The 1,796-nt window shown below is 63.6% G+C and overlaps 1 protein-coding gene across 1 annotated transcript; it reads right to left on the bottom strand.

The window, feature by feature from the left end:
* Positions 1-267: 267 nt before the first annotated feature.
* On the bottom strand, positions 268-1,796 carry ACTL7B (actin like 7B). The gene has a single exon (XM_044265190.1). It carries the CDS (start codon positions 1,519-1,521, stop codon positions 268-270), a length of 1,254 nt encoding a protein of 417 aa, XP_044121125.1. The 5' UTR covers positions 1,522-1,796.

Genomic DNA, 1,796 nt, shown 5'->3' with positions numbered 1-1,796 from the left:
ATGTCGCCCTCATGATGAGGGGCGTGGGGCACGGGTCGTGAGCCACCGCGCACCGCTCCCCCACCCAGCCCACCGGGTACTCTTGACCCCGAAGAGCAAAAGGTGCTGAGATCTTTGAGTCCAAATCCCCACACCCCACCTGCTGCCAGGCGAGAGCAAGAAACACAGACTAGACCAGAACTTGAAGTTTTATGAGAAATTCTGTAAATGCGCAGAGTGGCCGGAGGCCGCGTGCCCACCAGGCCCCGCCCGCCGGGACCCCGGCGCTCAGCACTTGCTGTAGACGGCCGCACTGCCCCGCTCCTCAAACTCTTCCTTGCTGACCCAGAGCTGCTGGAAGGCCTGCAGGGAGGCCAGGATGGAGCCGCCGGTCCACACGGAGGTCTTCCTCTCGGGCGCAGCAGCCACCACGGGGCTGTCCCCGGGGCAGAGGAGGCTCAGCTCCCTCTGGAAGCGCTCGGGGAAGCCATCCAGCATGGTGGAGCCGCCACACAGCAGCACGTTGGCGGCCATCTCCTCCCTGAAGCCCGCCTCCTGGCAGCGGTCCAGGCAGGCGGCCGTGAGCGCGGGGAGGCCGGGATGGTTGCTGCCCACCAGGCTGGGCTTGAAGAGCATCTCGGCGCACTGGAACCGCTCCTGGCCGATGGTGATGAGCTTGCCATCCGGGAGCTCGTAGTCCACGCGCATGTCCTCCAGGCACAGGGTGAGCTCCTGCTCGGGCACGAGTGCCGAGTAGCAACACTTCTTCTTGATGTGCTCGATGATGTGCAGGTGGTCGTCCGTGAACTTGTGGCCAGCCTCGTTGAGCAGCTGCAGCAGGTAGTTGGTGAGGTCGCTCCCAGCGTAGTCGGCGCGGCTGGTCAGGCCCGGCAGCAGGTCGCCCTCCGAGATGGGCACCACGTGCGAGACGCCGTGCCCGCTCTCCACCACCAGGCCCGAGGTCTTGCCGTAGGAGTAGATGGACAGGAGTGACTGGGATGTCACGTGCATGGCAGGGATGCCGAAGGTCTCGAACATGAGCTCCGCGTACTTCTCCCGGTTGCTGCTGGGGCTGAGCGGGGGGTCGGAGACCAGCACCGCATGCTCCTCAGGGAGGATCTTCATGGCCGTGTGGAAGACGTACTCCCAGATGCTCTGGACGCAGTCCCAGTCCACCACGATGCCGTATTTGAGCGGGTTCATCAGCTTCAGGGGCGCCTCCGTGTTGAGCAGCTCATGGCCCACGTAGGTCTCCTTGCGGGTGTCGCCAGCATCAGCCGCCTCCGAGTAGCGCTTGCCCACGGTGGAGGAGATGAAGTAGGTGGGCCTGGGCTCGCCGGCATAGCCGCACTTACAGTACTGGGAGCCCAGGTCAATGATGAGGGCCTTGATCTTACGCACCTTCTTGGGCTTCATCTTCAGCGGGGTGACCAGACCTGTGTCCCGGATGCCAGCATCGGAAACTGGCAGTGTTCCTGCCTCTCCGGGATCACCCTGAGCCGTGCCTAGGGGCATGGGGCTAGGGCTGCTCCTCGTCGCCATCTTCCTTCTTGGCTCACCTTTCTCACATCCACATCCTAGAGCTCCGTGGGGAGAAATAAGACGGCCCCCGCCTCCAGCAGTGCCTTGGCAACCCCTCAGGATTGTGATGTCACTGAGGGCCGGTCCATTCTGGCAGCCCGGGGAGGGCTTGGCCTCGGCAGGCCCTTGATCTGCCACCCCCACGGCTGTCCACCTAATTTGACTTTGCTCTAAGACATAGCAGGCGGCCAGCAGTTTTAGAAACCCAGGCACACTGGGGTGTCAGGTTTCCACCC

Source organism: Neovison vison, chromosome 9 (genome assembly GCF_020171115.1).
Source record: "Neovison vison isolate M4711 chromosome 9, ASM_NN_V1, whole genome shotgun sequence".
Taxonomy (NCBI): Eukaryota; Metazoa; Chordata; class Mammalia; order Carnivora; family Mustelidae; genus Neogale; species Neogale vison.
Note: the sequence above shows the minus strand (reverse complement) of the source record. Positions and strands in the feature narration are given on the sequence as shown.

What these genes read in the sequence shown, in the direction of transcription:
- ACTL7B (XM_044265190.1), bottom strand. Translation starts at nt 1,521, where the DNA reads ATGGCGACGAGGAGCAGCCCTAGCCCCATGCCCCTAGGCACGGCTCAG.